The sequence below is a fragment of the Stegastes partitus genome, unplaced genomic scaffold, assembly GCF_000690725.1.
Source record: "Stegastes partitus isolate 25-593 unplaced genomic scaffold, Stegastes_partitus-1.0.2 Scaffold3686, whole genome shotgun sequence".
Taxonomy (NCBI): Eukaryota; Metazoa; Chordata; class Actinopteri; family Pomacentridae; genus Stegastes; species Stegastes partitus.
In genome coordinates this window covers 8,368-27,837 of record NW_007581417.1, presented here as the reverse complement: position 1 = coordinate 27,837, position 19,470 = coordinate 8,368, and the positions used below count along the sequence as shown (strand labels likewise).

At 39.1% G+C, this 19,470-nt stretch overlaps 1 protein-coding gene across 1 annotated transcript in view; it reads right to left on the bottom strand.

Annotated features, from left to right (window-relative positions):
- Positions 1–19,062, bottom strand: part of LOC103376162 (A disintegrin and metalloproteinase with thrombospondin motifs 17-like) — a gene marked incomplete at its 3' end in the record, with an annotated part of 37,268 nt that extends 18,206 nt beyond the window's left edge. Inside the window, exons 1-5 of the mRNA XM_008306529.1 lie at positions 18,883–19,062; positions 18,022–18,105; positions 17,413–17,570; positions 14,833–14,876; positions 10,034–10,139 (exon numbers count right to left, since the gene is read on the bottom strand). Coding sequence (XP_008304751.1) covers positions 10,034–10,139; positions 14,833–14,876; positions 17,413–17,570; positions 18,022–18,105; positions 18,883–19,062 — 572 coding nt within the window. The remainder of the gene's footprint in view (positions 1–10,033; positions 10,140–14,832; positions 14,877–17,412; positions 17,571–18,021; positions 18,106–18,882) is intronic.
- Between the last annotated feature and the right edge of the window lie 408 nt (positions 19,063–19,470).

The window sequence follows — 19,470 nt, the reverse complement described above, 5'->3', positions numbered from 1 at the left end:
TCATCAGTCCGTCTTTTCTTTTGGCACCAGTTTCTTCTACACAGTTACTCTGCTTAGGCAGCGTCAGTGTGTCATCTGTTTGTATGTAGACACATTAATGTATCTATGCAGTGTATTTAAATAATGTTTTTTTTAATTATTATTTTTATCCACTTTGTCTTATGTATAATAAATGTGTGATGTAGATTTTTTCTGATTCTCCATGTCCTCTTGTGATTGTTGTTCTAGAATGAACACATTATCGGGCCTACTCTTGGCATGATGACAACACACATTTCAGTTGCAAAGAGAACAACAGATCCTAGATGTTAGCGATTAAAATAAGACAGATTCTACCTGACGCTCCCGAAGAAGCTTCTAATTAGTTGCACCTTATCTAGAACCCCAGATCTGAATGGTGAATTTCAAGGTGTAATAAATGTGACTAATCCGTTCTAATTTATTTCTTAAATTCTAAAAATTGCAAATTGTCAAATGGTGCCATTTGAGTATGCAACCTTCACTCATCAGCAATATTTTTGCATAATGGACTGTGTATATACTGTACACTTGAACACCATGTGAAAGTGAAAAGAAATACATCTAGTGTTCTGTATGGAGAGAATAGAGTGAAAAAGTAAGAGAATTGTAAACAGTATTTTTAAATCAGAATCTTCATTTAAGAATTGTGCCAAAACAATTGAAACACAATATAAGCACATAGCTACAGGACACACACAACACAATGAAAAACCAGTGTCGTGCAGCAAATCCCCTTCATCAACCAGCAGCATATCCTACAGGAACACACCTGCAACATATTGTTGGAGAAGAATCAGAGCCTGAGAGAAGCTCCAACAGGAAGGAACTCTTACTCACAGTTCATCTGTGCATGACCAATTCATGTCTGTGAAAGAGACACAAATAGAGAGCCTCAGAAAGAGGTATATGTGCTGAAACAGGGAGGACTTTACATGGGCACAGTTACTATGTGTGAGTTTCCACCCAAAGACATGACCCACATTTGCAAATTAAAAACAACAAACTAGTCTGAACTCCAGGCAGACTCTGAAAATAATAAATAAATAAAGTGCAGACTTTTCCCTTGCTGAAATGAAAGCAATATATAATGTGATTACATTTCAAAATTCATACTTTCACTGCAGAGCACACTGCTATCAAAGCAGAGGGAATAGATGGCTGTTTGAGAACTGTTCAACTGTATATCTCAACTGTTCACATTGATGTAATTTATGGCTGTATACTAAATATATTACTTAAAATTTAAATAATATATTTAGTATACAGCCATAAATTACATATTATTAAATATTAATACTATTTAAATTTTAAATAGTGCATTAAGCACAACACATCCACTAATGAATGTTGTGTCTGTAACAAACAGATTGAACATCAGCAAATGTAGCTAGAAATGTAAATACATAGAAATCCCCCTGAGTTTTCATGTCAATGCATATTAATAATTTTACAAAAACCCAAATAAAATTAGTTTGGTTTGATTCAGTTAATTTTTTTTCTCCTTCAGGATCATCTAGTGAACACCGCATTGGGTGCAGTGATTTTCACTTCAGATATTCATCAAAACTATCCAACAACAGCGTCATTTCTCAGGCTATATGACCTCATGCACACCCTTGGTGGTTCTGTAAAAGTCTAGGCAAACAAACTTGACCAGAACAAAAAGACAAACACTATTTTGTTTTTCTTTAGTTCAAACCAAATAAAAAGGTAGGAAAATGACCATGGGGCACTTTCACATTTATCCTCTTTGGTTCAGTTCAAATGAATTACAGTACAACTACAATCCAAGATACATGGCATCAGCATGAAGTCAAAACTTGACAACTTCTGACATGTATTTGAAACTCTAAGCTTACAAGGGAAGAATCTGGGAAAGTGATGGTAAATCACATGGTAACCACAAAATTGTGTCAGTGAGTGCATCCCTGAGTATCCCTGATACAAGAGAAAGTAAAAGGCATGCTGTATATTTTATTAGTTTCTATTTTATAAGTGAGTTGACCATAGCAACCACATAGTAACTACATTTTGATACAAGTTGCCTCTTTTTCATCCTGTTCTACTTTTCACATAGAAAGTCTATTTGCAACCTGGACTAGTAATGCTCAGCGCTTTCATTTCCAATGAAGTGCAAAATGTACTTTAATCTGAAAAGAGGACTTCGACCCACTGAGCAACAGTCCAGTTCTTTTTCTCTGGTTTAAGAGTGTCTTGATATTAGGAATGTGACAGTTGTAGGCTCTTTCCTGAAGACGTCTGTGTCTGGTGGGTCTTGATGCACTGACACAAGCCTCTTCCACACCATGACTTGTCTTGATAATCCTTTCAAAAGCAAAAATCCTCCCTGATGCTTGGGCACCTTTTCCTACCACACTCTTCACCGACAGTCAACTTTCCATTAATATGCTTTGATACAGCACTTCGCCAACAGCCAGCCTTTCCAGCAATGACCTTTCCTCCCTCCCATCCTTGTGGAAGACGCTGATAATCAATTTCTGAACAATTTTAAAGTCAACATACTTCCCCATGATTGTGGCTGCGTGCACTGAGGCAAGTCAAGAGACAGACGGTATTTATGCTGTTTGAATAGTTATTTACTCAAACTCGAAATGCAATATTTTAATATTTTGAGATTAACAAAAAAAAAAAAGAACTAAGCTATGGACCATAATTAGCTAAATTAAAATAATAAAAAAAATACTTGAAACATTTCCTTTATTTCCTTTACATGTAATGAGTCTAGAAAAGACTACATTTTCACTTTCTTAAAAATCTGATGGAAAACATGAAACTTTCTCACACTATTCTTATTTGTTGGGACGCACTAGTACAGTGGTTCTCAACTGGTGGGTCGCGACCCAAAAGTGGGTCTGTTCTGGGTCGGTCGCGGACAGCTGGTCAAAAATAAATAATATATAATGTGTGTGTCTCAGGTTGGATTCATTTTTTATTTTGAAAAAACTTCTATTTTGACAGGCACAGTAACCACAGTTTGACGTTCATTTGAAGTTTGTGTTGATGTTGGGATGCAAGATGGCAACGCGCAAATACGACCCGGAGTACTGAAAAGGTGGATTTTCATACTAGGACTGGACCCGAATAGCCAACTACTCGTTCGCTGTGCTGGAATCGGGATATCAATTTTGATCTCAGAATATTTCTCCCACCGCTGCTACCACCGACACAGCATTGTGAACGTTGGTCGGACCGAAAGCTCAGCGCCCGCACCCCCCGTCTGCCGGCCGTTGCCGCCGCTGCGGAAACGGTGCTGTCAACGCTACCGTAAACACCTAAACTGGTCTTAGTAGCCAAAAGCTGCCTTTGCGTCCCGCCACTTCCAGCCCGTCGGAGCCTGCACGCACCCAGAAGTCCGCTGGCTGTCGAGGGGCAAGGTGTTGTCACGCTTTTACGAACTTAAATCAGAAATCACCACATTCCTCTCTGAGACTAACTCCCTGTATGCAGAACTGTTTGACAACGAAATGTGGTTGCATGAGAGCATCAGCTGGTGCAGCTGTCATGTGATCAGACGCTGGAAAAGAGATGTGGGGAGGTCAGCCTTTCCCACTTCTGGTGTAGTGATGCGATGGCTGAGTATCCATCCCTCACCACTCTTGCAGTTAAAACAATCTTACCATTCAGCTCAACCTGTTGGTGTGACAGTGGCTTCTCTACCTTGGTCGAGCTCAAGTCACAGCAGAGAAACAGGTTGGACACTGAGCATGATCTGAGAGCAGCTCTGTCTACTGTCACCCCAGACTCTGAAACTCTAATCAAGAGTAGAGCACGTGCCCAACTGTCTCATTAACTTCAACAAATGACCTGAATAGTCCAAAACTTTATTTTTGAGTAGTTTTGATATTTATTTTATTCACTTTTGTACATGCAGTTGTCATGGTCCTCCTTAGTTTATCATTAATTTGCTCAAAATGAAGTGAAAATATGTTGTTTTGTGGCCTTTTTAAAAAATGTTTGTGCAGTTTTGTACATGCAGTTGTCATGGTCCATTTACTGTGCATGGTTATATGCTCTGAAATACATGTTGCACAGGAAAATATATTGAATTTTTAAAAAAATTGGGTCGTGACTTAATGACCATGGGAAAATGTGGGTCCCAGGGTGAGACCAGCTGAGAACCCCATATAATCTTTTCTCACCTCCACTTAGTGGGGGTGGTTTGTGACTTCTTAAAGCTCAAGTCACAACCAGAGGGCTAGGAGCTTGGGGGTTCTGCACAGTATCTAAGCTATTCCCAGGACTGCACTTTTCTGGTGAGAGATCTCAGATGTTATACCTGGAATCTGCTGGAGCAGTTCTCCAGTTTGGGGTTCATAGCCCCTAATGATGCTACTATCACTGGGACCACCTTGTCCTTCACTTTCCACATCTGATCCAATTGTTCCTTAAGTCCCCGGCACTTGTCAGTCTTTTTCTAAAATTGATCCCTCCTGATGTTACTGTCAGCTAGGATTGCCACATCAACCAGAACTGCCTTCTTCTGCTACTTGTCAGCCATTGCTATGTCCGTTTGGTTAGCCAGCAGCTGCCTGTATGGAACTCAAAGTCCAAAAAGGATCTTAGCTCTCTTATTCGCAGCTACTTTTGTTGGTGTATTCCAGAACCTGGTGTCTTTTCGTCCATACTTGGCACAGATGTTGGTGGACGCCATCCCACAATATCTCCTCTTTCTCTCAGTCTCTGTCTTCTGCTGTCAGAGGCAAGACAATCTGACAGAGGGGACATAGGCCTGTGCAGAACAGCAGTGGGGACAATGCATCACCATGCTGTATGCCGCACTTGATGGTGACTTCTGCGCTGGCCTGGAAATTTGCTTCCAGTGTTTTCCACAACTGCATTGAGTTCTGGATGAGTAGTATCAATGTTCTGTTAGTCTTGTATAGAACAAGACACTCCAGCGTCCATGTGTGGGGCACAGACTCATAGGCCTTCTTGTAGTCAATCCAGGCAATGCTCCTTGGAAACCTTATTGTCTTTTGGACGGTGGCTCAAAGGTATTGCACCCTTGTGGGACTCTTTCATATCAAGATTGTCCTGCCATGTGTTAGCCAGTTTGGGTGAGTGCCAGCTGCTAGCAGCTCACTCATTTGTGCTGCCAGGTGATCATGAAGCCATGTTAGCACCTTTCGCCAGTAGAAGTGGATCATGTCAGGTCCTGGTGCTGCTGTTTTTGGATGTCTGCCTTGGTGACTGTTTTTTGTTCCGTGAGATTGCTGTGCCACGCTCTTAGGTCCACCAGCTACTTGTCATTTATGTTGTGTAATTCCCTTTTCTCCCAAATATCCTTCCAGTATCATTCTGTCTCAGCTGTGGGTGGGTCTGTCCATGTCCCTTTGCAGCTGGAAGTACACTCTTGATGGATCTTTAGAAAAAACAAAACAAAACAAAACAAAAAAAACATGCCATTTATTCTCTTGGCCTCCACCTTGCTCGTGTACCTTTTCAGCTTAGAAGCCAGAACTACGGGTCTATTTTTGGATATTATACCCAAGTATCTCCAGGATTTCTGCTGCTGTGGCTCTGGTTTCTGGATGATGGATATAAACATTTTGTTTTAATGTAGAACACCTTAAATGTCCTCTGACAAGAAATGTACTAGCAGGTCATTTGGGCATCTGATCCACTTTAATTTAAAGTGAAATATCACAACAAATTGTTGCGAGTCGTCATGAAATCTGGTACAGACATTCATATTTGCCAAGGTAATCACTTTGGTTTATGACTAATACTTGCAAAATTAATGACATTCCCATTTGCCTCGTCTGTACGTTTACTGCCATTGTTAGCATGTGCTAACATGCGAGAGTCATGATCATGACAAACATACCCACTTAACATGTTTATACAATTGCAACCAAATGTTAAAAGATACTTGTAAAAACCCATGTATATCATGGCAGGCAAAGTTAGTGACTCTTACACCTCTTAATTTTCTATGATGAAATTACAAAAAGCTTGAATTTCCCCTAATAAAGTATCTATCTATCTATCTATCTATCTATCTATCTATCTATCTATCTATCTATCTATCTATCCATCCATCCATCCATCCATCCATCCATCCATCTATCTATCCATCTATCTATCCATCTATCTATCCATCCAAATTTGTTGGCTTTCTGAGACAGACCTTTTCTCTTCAGCACAATCCATGGGTTCTTGATGGCATTTGAGTCTAGACTTTGGGGAGGCCAGTCTAAAACCTTAATTTTAGCCTGATTTTGGCATCTGTAGCTGCTTTGAAATGGCCCAGGTGACTTTCCCAGCTTGTTCAAGTCATTGATTAGCTTCTTCAGATCTGTCATGAGCTTCTTAGACTTTCCCACTGCAGTGTTTGTGGCTAAGTGTGGTGAGTGTACTAAATTGGCTCAGAACATACTTCCAGCTGCAGTCAATCATAATCACTCACAACAAGTCAATAAGCAATGCCACAAAGAAAAAAGGTTAACTTTTTACATCATCAGAACTAATAATCTCAAGACTGCAATGATATACATGGTCTTTACAAGTGTATGTAGACTTTTGTTAACTGTATATGAAGTGTATACATTATGTATTCTAGTTTTTATCCCATATAATCCACCATGCTGTACCTGTGAAAAACAGTTACATTAACCTTTCATGCAGTTCATTCTGAGCTCAGAGCTACTGCAACCTTGGTGTTGTAATTGTTTAACTCAGGAAGGGGGGCCAAAACAAAGACATACATGACAAACAGTCAGGTAAAATTAACAAAATGGTACTTTCAGGAAACTCATGGTTCGAGTGGACATCAAAACCAACAAGGAGACACAACTGCAACAGTAGGACACTGATGAGTCAAAGGAATAATGAGCTGAGTCCAACAAAGTCCAACAAAACACACCAAAAGATCAACCAGGGAAAACGATCCATAAAACTAAATGAAAGCACAATAAGGACATGCAGGGAATCACTGGGGAGGTGAAACAGAAGGAAAACAGATGATGTGGCAAAGACAAAGGGACAAACACAAAGTTACCAAAAAAAAAAAAAAGATCAGGAAGGACCACCACTAGCTGTAGAACACACAAGAAAACAATTTTTTGCACTGTCTGTGTTTGTGTGTGTGTGTGTGTGTGTGTGTGTTGTGTGTGTGTGTGTGCGTGCCTGCGCACGTGCGTGCAAGCATGTGAGTTAGTGTATGTGTTTATGTAACATCACTGCCATAATGTGCATGTAGATGATAAGCAGTCAGACTGTGTGTGCCAGCTTGGTACATTTTGTGGCCTACAAAGATGGAACAGAGCTACTGGATAAAAACAGATATCTCCTGTGGAGCTTAGGACAGTCACAAAGCTGCTACAAAGGTTTGGCAGGACTTTCAGGTGAATATGGCATTAGTTTTGTGTTACTGCACTGTTTATGTGCACCGCATATTTCCAGTCTGAGCAGATATCTTACTGCCACACAGAGTGAAGGAACAATCAGCTAAGCTGGATATTCATGTCTTATTTTTGCCCCTTTATATTACTAGGATTTACCAACAACCACAACAACATTGATCAATAAATAAATACAATTTTAAAAAGTGAACGTTCATGAGCATCAGTCACTCAAATCTTACATGGGAGAGCAGTGATTCTAAAGAGTGACAACTTGCTGTTTGGACTAACCTCGCCACTGCTGAACAAAATGCATTTGATACATTAGGTCAGACTACATCTGTGGTACAGTGGCCATCTTTCTTCATTTTAAAAACTTCAGCTTCAGCAAAACGCATGAACATCATTGGAAATTTGAAGGTTCCCGTTGAGAAGAAATGTCCTCCAGGAGGAGGCTCAAATACGCTATGCCCCTTTTAGGACCCACACTCATTTCCATTAATCTGATCGCAACTAAATGTGTTGGTTTCATGTCTAAATGAGCACCATGGTACCGCTTCCATAAAAATCAGGACAGCAATATGAACTGCATGCCATCACATTAACAGATAAGCACATACAAGCGACATACTTAGAGTTGTGCAAGACCATTGAGGGACGGCTTTTTCCACATTTCAGCATCAATATGGGTCCAAACACATCACAAAGTGACATAGTTCATAGTGGCCAAGGTCATAAAACCCTTACTCTTTCACCTTTCACTACAATTTCACATTTATTATGGATTGAAATGTCCATAGAAGTAAAATTTTACTGTAACAAAGAGAGAAGACATCAGATTAATGACAATCAAGAATAATGACTAACATAGGTTTTGACAAAACAGTTACAGGAGCGGAAGTTTAGCTTGTTGCTTCCAGCTGTTTGTAGGAGTCTTTTCTCCAAGTGTATTAAATACCTGCTGCATGAGACAACAATAGGATTCATATGAGCAAGAGAGTGTTGCGTGAATTTACCCAAGTACAACAACAGTATTATCTAAATTACTTAGGATGAATTTTCTCCAGCATGTAGACATGATGCATTAGAAGCTAATTGCAAATCACAATGTGCAAGCTGTCACACAAAGAGTCGCAGTTTTTAAACTACGCTTAAAACAGTTGTTACACAGCAGCTGTCATCAGGCTGAGTCCTGAGCTCCATCACAGATGTTATGGCTCATATTTTCGTTTTACTGTTAGTAAAATGTTACACATGATGGACAAAATTTTCACTGATAAGGAAATCATGAATACATTTTGGTTTTTAGTTACTTGAGCGGTTTGATAAGCGTGCTATTAACTTGGAATTACTCTTTTGTTTACTAGTGAATTATAATGCATTACACTTGACATTTTTTCATTACAAAGTGCAAGACAAGAATGTAAGATTATTATCATATTCTCAACATGTTTATTTCACATGTGAATTAGTCTCAAATTGTTTTATTGCTTATATTTAAATTTATATTTAAACATCCTCCCTATGTGTCACATATAAAGCACATTTAATGAAACTAGCATGTATGACATGGATGGATGAATGGATGGAGTACAGCAGTGTCTCCAAGTACAACCTGTCTGCTACCCTCCAGTGTGATTACCTAGCTTTAAATAAATCAGATGGCATTGCATTACATAGTGCTTGGTCTGCTTCAACTGTGGGCATAGTGGAGGTGGAGGTGGTCTGTACTGAACTCCATGTTTGTCACTGTCATTAACATGACTGCATGATGTAATGATGCATGATGTAAATCTGTCTGATATCTTGAAGCAGGAGAACACATGTATTTGGTAGATAGGTAGAGTGCAGGCCACGGAGCAAGTCATCTAATTTTGCAGTTGATTTGGATGAGGATCTTGAATGGAATGCAATTGATGGATAATTTTTAAAAAAAAGCTTTCTTATTATCAGAATGATAAATTTGATCTGGATTGGGAGGAATCTGAAGTCTGGTACCCTGCACTTCTAAACACTCTGCTCAGGGGCCTGTACTGTGAAGCGAGATCCACATACTCAGGATATCTTTCAGAGATCCGGCTTAACTAACCCTAACAATCGCACTCAGGATAACCAGTCCTATGAGGGTGGTTATCAATTTGGTAAGTCAACCCAAGTCAGGGTGCGCTGTTTTGCCAGTCCCAAAAAACCCTCACACTCTTCAGCGATCCCTCACAATTCACGCTCCGATGTGTAGCGGGTCTTCAATAAATGCTGGTGATGCCATTTTGTTGAGAACTGCTTCGTTTTCTACTCTTTCTTAAGTTTTACAGGAGAGAACTGATTTTCAGTGGGTGGTGCTTTTATACCCTGTGAGCTCAACCTCGAACATAACCTGTTGTGGAGCAGGTTAGCCGTTCAGCGTGAGTTACCATGGTGATATACCCCGATAAGAAGTGAACCACCGTCGTAGAACCAAAAACCCAGGATTTAACCTGACGTTACCTCACTAACCCCAAATCTTGCTTCGTTGTACAGGCCCCTGGACTTGTATATGATGCATGAGGTGCAAAGATGACCACATTTTCGCAGCATTTACACAGAAGTAGCAAGATAATAACATGAATTAATATTGAAATGCACTTGTTAAAAACTTGACCACAACCTACTTGTGTCCCAGCTCGTGAGCAATGGTGAAGGCCAGATTGAGTCCGTTATCCTCTGTTAACACACACTTCCTCTTGGCACTGCAGGCACCACCCAGATAAGCTACACCTGTAACAGAAGAACAGGACATGCCAGTGAGTTTTGTGGTAAATGGTTAAGGGTTTGCACTGATAATGGCACCTTTTAACCTTGCACTACAATGCATATCTCATTCATCCATTTACACACACACACACTCACACACTAGTGACATTAGCACTGCCACACAGGGTGCTCGTCTGCCATTGGAAGGCACTTGTGGTTCAGTCTCTTGGGGGTCGTGAGAGGCCATGAATTGAACCACCAAATCGAACAATTGGTGGACAACCCGATCTGTGGCCGCCTCCCAATAATACATGTTGTGTATCACAACACCATTGAGCATCTTTGCTCCGTTCACATTTTTATTCAGTGTTTTTTTTTTTTTTTTTACTGTAATATAACTTTCTGCACCTCTATGGAGAAAGCACAACCATAGCTAGAAGCAAAGAGAAAGAAAAGGAAATGATTTTTGTGCAAGTAAAATGCCATAATTGATTTGAAAAAATAAAAAATAAACAAAAAATAATGTCTTCGATTTATTGTTTCAAATGTTTTTAAAAAATGGAATCAAGATGTACAATATATTTCCAAGTGTCCACAGGTGTTATCAATACCGGAAAAATAGTGGCTCTACATAAAATAAATATTTACCATTTACATTTTTACAATCTCAACAAACTAGACATTTTTATACCATTTTTCACATCAATTCGAGAAACACACTTTACCAGATTTTCTGTCATATCGCTGTTTGTCACAGCTAAGGTTAGTCCAAGGACCCCTGGAAAGTTGAAAATTCGATGACTGCCACTGTTTTTACTGTCCCTGGTTCTGATAAATTATGTCCTTTAGGTACCTTTTTTAACACTTGACATTTTAGGTTGTGTGTGTCCCTTTATAACCCAGTACACCCCAGTTACTTTCCATCTTACAAAACAATGATGAAAGGCTACAACAGCTCTGTAAAACTACATGTTAGGTATGTTTTAGAGATGCAACCACAGTTCTTGGGGTTCAGATTTTGTATCTCTGTAGCCCTGACATGTAATCACATTAACAGCTTATGACTGAATTTGCAATAGCTATGCCATAACCCTTTAATCAAACCACAACCACAAATTGGATTCAGGTTCAAGATTTAGGTCTGTCCTACAGCCATGAACAAAAGTGTACACACATTTTTGAAAACCATGTATATCATGGCAGGCTAGGTTTCAACTAGGTTTAACTTTCTATGATAAAATCACTGAAACACATGCGTCTTTGTCACAAAAAAGAATCTTGCATTTTGGTTTTCTAATAGATTTCTTACCAGTTCTGTGAAAATATGCCAGAATTTGCTGGACCAGATTTTGGAGAGACCAGTCTAAAACCTTAATTGTAGCCTAATTTAGCCATTTCTTTGCCAATTTTGATGTGTGTTTGGGATCACTATCTTGTTGGAACACCCAACTGCATCCAAGACCCTACCTTCTGTCTGCTGATTTTAGATTTTTCTAAAACATATGGAGGTAATCATCCTTCTTCATTATCCCATTTACTTTGTGGAAATCATACGTTTCTTTGTTTATGTGATCAGCAGCAAACTTCAGTTAAGCTTTAAAATGTAATTTCTAGGGAAAGGGTTTCCTTTTCCCAGGGCAGCCTCTTGCCTTATGTTAATGTAAAACACGCTTGACTGTGGACACCGACACCTGTGTTCTCGCAGCTCCTATTTAATGAAAGACCTGCTTTTTGATAATTGTTGGTTGACTTTTGACCATCCTGACCAGCAGCAGGTGATAAATTATGTTTTCTTCCTGATTGTCTCACAGCTAGTCTACCTAGAAATATCTTCTGTAGGAGGGGTGGGAGGACTATCATCACTTCCCACTCCCTGTTGTGCAGAGCTTAGTGTTTCCTTCTGGAGAGTGACAAGGTCAGAGCCAGGATGTCAAATATCAAAGCTTTACATAATCTATATGATACAGTGCACTGCTGACGACTGTGTGATTGTCTGGTAACAAACACACTAATTTAGTAGATTCTGCTACAAAGCGCTTTACGAGACTCTGCTATTGTTACAGTAAAGTAGCCGAAGTAAACACAAAAACAATAAGAGATCACCACTGTAACGACCACTTCATCTAACTCTGATAACATTTATTAAGAAGGAAGATGTTGTAATAACACCAAATGAACAGAGACTCTTTATTTCTCTTCTGACAGCAAACACAGCACAAAGACTTTTAGTAACTATTCTGCTTATCAAAGCTGGTTACAGCCGACTGAAGTAACTTTACTAATTAAAGCAACTTTAATACCCTTCATAGCAACATTCGAATGTAACTTGCTGCTACTTTTATAGTACACATACACCAGGAGAGAACCACTTCACAACAAAACTACTAGTCTTTATTACCACTGTCCGTAGGGTGGATGTGAAGTCAGACTGTAGCTGTGGATCCTCACTAACACATTAAGTCCTATAGTTATAAAGTCTTTTCCTTGATAGTCAGAGATAGGCAGTGACGGGGAAAATACTCAGATCCTATACTCGCATAAAAGTACAAATACCAAACTGTAGAAGTCCTGGAGTGAAAATGTTACTTAGTAAAAGAATGTCAGTATAATCAGAAAAACTTACTTAAAAAAGTACACAGAAAAATGTTTCCTGTGGACGTTAATATATTACATTTTACATAGCACATTATATTGTTAAATGATTATTATTCATGAATTAATATAAATTCATACATTTATTGTTGTAACTCTAACCACCTTCAACTCATAGAATCAGAATCAGAAATAGTTAAGAACCAGAATCGATAGCAGAATTGGAACCACAATCGGAAAACATGCTTGACTGAGGACACTGACATCAGTGGTCCAGCAGCTGCTCGTTCAATGTAGACCTGCTTTTTGGTGATTCTTGGTTGACTCTTGACTATTCTGACCAATCATCTCTCAGCAGCAGGTGATAGCTTGTGTTTCTCCCTGGTGGTGGCAGCAACACAACTGAACCATGCACTTTATACTTACAATTGTTTGCATAGTTGGTTGTAGGAATTGTAGCTGCTTTGAAGTGGCTCCAAGTGACTTTCCTGACTTGTTCAAGTCAACGATTTGCTTTATCAGATCTGTGCTGAACTCCTTAGACTTTTCCATTGTAGTGTTTGTGGCTGTGTCTAATGAGTGTATTAAATGGGCCTTATTTATATTGGCTCAGAGAAGTCAGCAGCTGCCATCAATTTAATTCTGTTTTCCTGGACTACTTTTTCCAATAGTGTTTTGGACTTTTAGTTTGTCTTTTCCTGGACCTCCAGCTGCCTCTTTATTTGACCGGCAGCTTGCGTTTGTTATCCTTTAGTAAGCTTTGGATTAAAGTTCTTTTGCTACCACAAAATGCCTGCTAAGTGTGAGTGTTTTGCTCTTGGGTCCTTACCTGATCATCTCCTTAACATACATAATATGTATGGTCTCTACAAGTTTATGTCAACTTTTGTTTCATAAATGTATAAAAATGAATGAACTCGCCATGATATCAGACATGTGTTCCCTGGGGAGGCATTTTGAAATTCAGTGTGGTGGCAAAGCTTGATTTCCCCAAACTCGAAGTGAATCCAAAAATGGGCAAAGAGTTAGAGCAGGACCTGAATTGATACAATTTAAATAGGTGAGTTCTGTACAAGTTCGACAGTATACAGTTATCATGCACAGGGAAATAACCTGCAGAGACCAAAACTGTTTTTCATACCAGGCTGTAAACATATTTTTTCTGTCTTTAAAGTTAGCCGTGTTAATATGTGGTTGTTTATGGACTGGCTTGATTTTAAAGCCAGCCATTCAAGAAATTGCACTTTTTGGCACTTCTATGTTGGCTTCTTTTCTCAGTCTGTAGGTTGCCGCTTTAGAATTATCAAGATGGCCTTTGGGAGTAGCTGTACTGCACAATACTATCCATCCATCCATCCATCCATCCATCATCTACATGCCGTTTAATCCTTACTAGGGTCGCGGGGGGCTGGAGTCTATCCCAGCTGATTCAGTGTGAAGGTAGGGTACGCCATGGACAGGTTGCAAGTCTATCACAGAGCTACACAGAGAGACAAACCAGCACACTCACATTCACACCTACGGACAATTTAGAATCACCAATTAACCTCAGCATGTTTTTGGACTGTGGGAGGAAGCCAGAGAACCCGGAGAGAACCCACACTGCACGGGGAGAACATGCAGACTCCACACAGAAAGATCCCAGGCCGGGACAGGAACCAGGAATCTGCACAATACCATGTTGGGTGTAACACTACCCAGGCTGAGGTGCTTTTTTCCAAAATGGTGGATACATATATGTCATCATAACCCCAGTTTATTGTGTTTCAATTTGTATTGGATGAGAAATTGTAAAGCAAAGTGAATGAGAAAGTTATATATATATAGGTTTTTGCAGCAAACTGTGTGCTTTGCTCTCTGGCATGCTTTTAGTCCATATTGGTGGTGAAATGCGCACTGTGTAATTGTGTTTCACAAATCACTGCACAAAACTTGAAGCGCATACCCATTCGTTAATGAGGCAGCAGTTAAGACTTGCACCATGTGGAAAGGGATATGGAAATGTTACAAGGTTCAGTCTAGTGAGCTTGCAAAAAATAAAAGTGTGTGTGTGTGTGTGTGTGTGTGTGTGTGTGTGTGTTTGTGAAAGACAGAGAAAGAGGGCCACATACATATTTTTACTCACCCACAGTATCACATGGCTCATCTTTATGAACACAGAAATCTGTCCTGAAAGACAAAAAAACAAAGTGCATACAGCACTGGTTTGTTGAAATTCCTCAACCATTTCAGTAAATTTTAGTCACATAAACAGAGACTATGCTAGAAAAGAATTAGATTGAAACTAAATTAATTTCAATTGGCTTCTATTCCAAAAGGGCTCCTGGAAAACCCTCATGGTGTTGCATGGGTTTTGTTGTATGGGGAACAGAAAATCAAGAACAAGAGAAAGACGTTTAAACCCCTGCCTACAATTTGGATTATAGAATATTATTAGAATATTTCAACTTCTAGGACTGACTAAATCCCACTCAAGAACAAGCTAATGCTTGACTATTCTGAAGCATTAAAAAAATATCTGTGCAATTTTATTGTCATTTAAAGCTGAAACAACATTTACATATTACAAGGTAAAGTTTTCCTGACATATACAATTTTCCTATAAGGTATATGAAGCTATTCATGGAATATTCTTATAATGTGCATAGAAATGGTCCCTGAAGGTAATGATATTAAATAATAAGATGAGGTTAAGTTAGTTCTAGGCATCTTCTGACTTGTCGATGTAATGTTAGCTCAGTAAAGAGGTACATCTCTGGGGCTTTTACCCAAATGAACACATTTCTAACACAAAGCCTATAAATGAGCATGTTTTTTCTTTAAAAATGACAAAGCACAGTATTCCTCTGTATTTTTAGTATTAACCCCTTAAGCAGAAGCTACAAATTGAATGTAAAACACAGAACTCATTCACAGAGAGCAATAAGGACCAGGCAATCAGGCATCTCGAGCTCATATGAAATTCATGTTCAAGCATACATTTTCAAAGTAAGTGTGCAGGTGTTTTGGCCAACAAAACTTGATAACCTGAAGGTAACTGTACACATCAGCAACATACCTAGTTTTCAGAAGATGAGCCACTGACTGACTCTCTGATTTCTATAGTAACATAAACTGGGGGGGTACAACCCCTATCCCTCATAGACATTATGTAATTCAGTCCAGAAACTAGACATGTAAGGGTTAACAGATCAGGGTTTTGCAAGTTGCCATTCAGCTAGTTCAGCCAAGTCCAGAATCTGTTTTCAGAGGATCTTTGTCTCACAATGAACTAAAACAAGGGGGAGGAAAAGACAGAAATACATTTTCTTCTCAACAGAAAATACTGCAAAGCAGGCGACTGGTATATTTGAAAAATAATATCTAAGACAAAACTTCCGTTATTTAGATTTAAGAGACAATGCTTGGGCCAGACCAAAAACGTCTGTGAAAAAATGGAGCATGTAAAGTTCACCAGGAACTACTTTGGTATAAAATAGTGATTTTTAAGATACATGTAACTTGAATTACCATCTTGCAAACCAGGGACATTGCAATTTACATCTATGTCATATCTTACAAAATGAAATATGGTCCCATCTCCCCTTCTGTTCTGGAGTTGTTTTGTTGAATGCTGGCAGAAAAGTGTTTTAGCAGAACATTTTAATGTCACATTGAAAATGATTTTTGAACGTTTGGATATAAAGTATCTCACCATTTCATTACTTTATAAAATTTGACATTTTTCAAAAAGTTTGTTACAATTAGTGTATGAATTCTTGAGCTGTAGACAAAAAATGTTTTGTGAAGTCACAGTTACGTTATCCACCAAAATCTAATCCTCTAAATCCAAGTGAATATTTTTGCCACATTAGAAAAAGGTTCCCTCCAAGTGATCCTGATGTATTGCAATCACAGTAATGGGATGGAGAAGAGGTTAGAGTGATCTTTAACTTTCAGAACATGACTTTGGGGATTACACAAATTAATTTACAGTTTTTAGATGCTGAGATCGAGTTTAGCAGGTCATGCTAATGAGAACAGTTCATTCAACAACACTTACTGTTAAATGTTAAAGATAATACATCATCTTAAATCTAAGGTTGTGGAAGAGTAAAATACTGGTTCAACCTATTAGGCAATGATGTGAAAAGACCAGGTGTGGAGGGAAAACTTCAGAGTCTTAAGCATTTAAAGCAAGTGTTTTTAAGACCATGTGCAGTGTTGAGTGTTCTAGTTCCACTGTGACAAGCAGGAGGAGAGCTTCCCACTGACATGCGGGAGTGCTCAGTTAGGTGTGAACAGCTGCATGTTGACATCTGGGCAACAGACTTCTACAGCACCTGTTTGTGTGTTTGATGAAATGTTGTGCAAAATTAATGTATCGTATGTAACAAGATGCTGGAGATTTGTTACTAGTCTGAGTGCCATCTACTGTGCTGTTGGGCCTGGGGGATGTAGCATCAGTCCCACAGATGGTGGAAGGATTTATAAACTCATTCAAAAAGCTAGTAAGCGAAGACTAAGAGGTCACTAAACAAACTGCTCTCCATCCTGGACCATCCAACCCAGCCCCTCCATGACACAGTACACAGCAGAGTTCATTCTCCAACAGGCTCATTCAGCCCCAATGTCATAAGGAATGTTTTAAGAAATCATTTTCACCGCCACTTTTCATCAGAATTCTGCTTTTTTCCACATTTAAGAGCATGTACTGGCTGCATACCTGGTGACCAGAACAGCAGTATCCACTGGTGGGATGTCATCCCTTCCACCAGGAACGTGGTTGGTACCAAGGTATCGATGTCCCCCAAACTCTTGATACTGCCAATGACAGAAGCTCTCCAGAGACCTTTCTCCATGATGGCCCACCTTAAGTTTGTCCTGAACAACAGTACAGTAAATTAACATCATTCTCTCCTGACACTTTGTCACAATGCATCATTTAGCTGCAGGTTCACTTTGTTCATTAATCACAAAATTTTCAAAGGCTCAAAATAAGTGAGAAAAAAAAGCTAAAATCAGCTATGTAGCAAACACTATAGCTCTATGAACTTTTCACAAACTTCAGAGGTCTGCATATGCCTGGGGAAAAATACTTTGATTTGCATCATTTAAAACTATTCAAGAGGACACAAGAAACTCATTTTGCAAGAAATAAAATTCCTTTTAGTTATAATGTTAATTTGTAGATGATGTGCTTTGGTAGTCAATAGTGCGGATCAGTTTTTAACCAATCTCCTTCCTGAGGTCATACACACACTGGATGGGGCCAGATTGTTAAGCTTGACAGAGAGTTTAAAAGAGGTGAAAGAAGCTGAGCATTCACGCTTACTGGGCGGCTATGAAGCAGCACCAGTTTGGTGACTTGAATGTTGATCCTAACTCCCAGGCTCTGATGGTGGAACATGTTGTAGACCTGTAAGAAACAAGGCAGCACTACTTCAGATACACCAGACGGGGAGAAAAGGTATAAAGGAAAGACAAAAAAGAAAACAAAAAGTAGGAGTAATTTTATGGTTTTTAATGACATCTGTTAGAAATTATACATGAGTCTTTAATTCTGAGAGTTGGTTGATACAAATGTGTCTTTTCGTTTCAGGAAAGCTGGTGTGCTGGTGAGTTAATGCATTCTGATTACAGTCATACTTGTCTTATACTGGGACACACCTGGGATGTACATACAAAGTTCGCTTGTGGTGTCTGTCATTTGGGTTTAGCTGAAATTTGTGGTGTGCTGCTTATAGCGCTAAAAAAAATCAGCATCAACATCTTTTTCCAAAGATAGTATCCCTTTTAGTCAGAATAATTCACAGAACATGATGGGGAAAATTTGTGTTTTGCATTTTTCTCTTTGGAAAAAGGAAATTAATGTAAAGATACAACCCTGTCTTGTAACGACAGTCAGGACATACACATAGTTTTTTCAGGCTTCTTCTGGTTTCTATGTTGTAGAACTATGAAGCATCAGAATTCAAGTCCTACATGGGCTAAGCTGCCAGCATTCTGTTATCACTAGGCAAGATTTTAATTAAGTTGATGCAAATGCTGTAATTGTTACAACACAAATAGAAAGTCACTTATACCAACTCTGATACTGCTTCATTTTGTGTAGAAAAAAGCAAAATGCTATTATTTACTTGACAAACTCCTGAAAGGTCAGTATAAAGTATGTGTTTGTTTCTGGAATTCTTACCATGTTCATGACAGTCAGCAGGAACCTCTGTGCCGCCTCAGCACCGTGGTACTGCACCATGTCCGAGTCTGCCACCACCACCGTCTCCACGGTGTATGCGTCATGCAGGCGAATGGCATTTCTCTTCCCACGACCCTCTTCACCCCCGTTTGACCTCTTGTCCGTCTCCTTCCCTACCATAAAGAGGCCAACCAAAATACAGAAAGTCCATGGTTAAAATGGTAGTAAAGCATCTACATAAAAAGGTGGTATATGTGAACAACTACTTCCAGTCACATATTTAACATATAGCTATAGTATTCTTCTGTTTAAAAAAAAGAAGAAATGTGACCTCAGAAGCCCTAAGAAACCCTTCAGCAGAAATTATTATTCGTAGGCATTTTTCATTATTGTCCATCTCTAGCTTCAGCTACCTGAAATTTAAGATGACTATTCCATCATAGAAATCCATCAGTTGTAAGATGTTTCAGGGATTCCTTGCACATTCTTTCCATTTCAAATCTCCACCATTTCGATGGGATTCAAATCTGGTCGTTGACTGAAGTCCTGAACAACTTGGGTTTGAAATGTACACCACCTGTTGGTGAT